General features: G+C 38.6%; 1 protein-coding gene across 1 annotated transcript; it reads right to left on the bottom strand.

Moving 5' to 3' along the window:
* Positions 1–279: 279 nt before the first annotated feature.
* LOC129236350 (protein SEC13 homolog) lies at positions 280–1747 on the bottom strand. The gene is made up of 2 exons (XM_054870691.1): positions 1342–1747; positions 280–1276 (listed from the first exon to the last, which is right to left on the bottom strand). The coding sequence occupies exons 1-2, from the start codon at positions 1629–1631 to the stop codon at positions 616–618; spliced, it is 951 nt and encodes a 316-aa protein (XP_054726666.1). The 5' UTR covers positions 1632–1747; the 3' UTR covers positions 280–615.
* Positions 1748–2054: the final 307 nt, after the last annotated feature.

Raw genomic sequence — 2054 nt, 5'->3', positions numbered from 1 at the left:
CGCCTCTTAAATGCAAATCGGAAATTTCTGTCATTTTTATTGGGAGCGACACGTGCAGTAGGCTAATTTACAAAACTTACCACAATTTCGCTCGTCAAAGACTTTTGGCAATGTGTCAATTTTCGAAAAATAATGCACGTGAAAAATTAATCCCCACAAGAGTAGAAGATGAATAAAATCCGTTAATTTTGCTCAAACAAATAATTAAGTTTGACAATAGGCATTGAACGATGTTTAAATTAAAAAAAATAATAATAAATATGTAGAATAATTTACACATTTTCACTTTTTAACGGAAATTTTATTTCGTAATACAAAACATATTTGTCTATAGTAGACGACAAGCCCGCTGCTACAATAACTGAACCAATACTATCGAAAGTTATCATATAAATGGAATTATCAGGGCGTTTATGCGTTAGTGTTTGTATACAAAATATAACATAAAAGGTTAATATAAGACTACTCAGCGCCAAGACTTAATTTCTTATCTCTAATCCATTAGTTTTTAAATTAATCCGGCTCAAAAATCTATGACGAAGCGCAAGCTCGTATTCAAACGAGAAGCAAAAATTAGTAGTTTTCTTAATTTTCTCCGACATTCAACATGGCCATTTACAGTGTACGCTGTTCGCTTTGTTGCGTGTTTGATGACGCCGCATCATCGTTTATACACATCCATTGATTCTCGTTGTTCTCCTTCCACAGCGTCACCTTATTGTCACCACCCGTAACGGCTAAAATGTTGCCTGTCATTGACCAGCTAACACTCCAAACTACATCATCAAATGTATGTAGAATTGTTGACGACCAGGTAGTTAGATCAGTGCTATTCCATATAATAACATGGCGGTCCTGTGACGCAGAGGCGATTTGTGAACGGGCCAGCCCGATTGAAGGTGCCCAAGCTACGTCACGCACCCAGTCAGAGTGTCCTTCCAGGCGATTTTCCTCCACCCAGCGATCGGCTTCTTCACGCCAAATTTTCACACAGTTATCGCAGCCAGCACTAGCCAAACGCTTTACTGCTGCGGTACGTGCGGAGGCACGCTGATCGAATGCTGGTTCTGGAACTGTTGACGAACACCAGGAAATCGCATTACAACCGATAGTATGTGCGTTCGAGATTTTTTTGCTATCCCAAGCGCCATATTCTACATTGCACGTTAATATGGAAATCGAACCATCCGAACTCCCACACGCGAGTATGAGACCATATTCAGCAGGCGCAAAGGCAACAGAATTAACAGAAGAATCGTGATTGTTGTACTCGTAACTGAAATGTGTATACTTGTTAGTTATTGGCATATATTGTTGAGTTATATGCAGTTGTGTGCTTACAATTTAGTCCAATCATTTGATGCACCTTCCTTCCACACGATAACCTTCCGATCGTATGAACAAGAAGCCAACAAATTACCGAATTTGGGATGTGCCCAAGCTACTTGCCACACTGGCCCTTGGTGACCCTTGAGGTCGGCAATCAAAATCTGATTTCCGTTCTTGACGTCGAAAACTTTCACAGAACCATCTGACGAACAAGTAGCGAGATGCAGTCCGTAATAGTCTAACACCGCATTGTGGATCATATCCTCATGTCCGGTATCTACTGTGTTAATTAAGCTTACCATTGCGAAGGAATTTGTACGTGTTGGTTGGAACTTTATTAAAATCTCGAATTATTTTTTATCGGGCAAGGCGGCTTCTAAGCTGATTCGCTTTTCTTTTGACGTGGAGCTATGCTCAGTGATGCCGGACGGCAGGAAGGCAATAAGCAATATTTATTTATAAATACAGTAATACCTTGATTAACGCCTTCGTCGGTTCTGAAAAATCGCGGCGTAATTCAAAACAAAGTAAATCGCATTTTTAGTTTTCCATTTGGTTGCAAAGGTAAGCTTATTGATTTTCAAACAAATTAAGGTGCATATTAATTTCAGTTCAATATTGAAAAATGCGCTTAAGGTGTAATATACAGTTAAAATTTTCAAAAAACCGATTGTTTTTTTTTTCTTAATGTACATATATTTAAGAAAACACACAGAAAATTTAAT

Source organism: Anastrepha obliqua, chromosome 1 (genome assembly GCF_027943255.1).
Source record: "Anastrepha obliqua isolate idAnaObli1 chromosome 1, idAnaObli1_1.0, whole genome shotgun sequence".
NCBI lineage: Eukaryota > Metazoa > Arthropoda > Insecta > Diptera > Tephritidae > Anastrepha > Anastrepha obliqua.
This window is presented reverse-complemented; position numbering and strand designations above follow the sequence as displayed.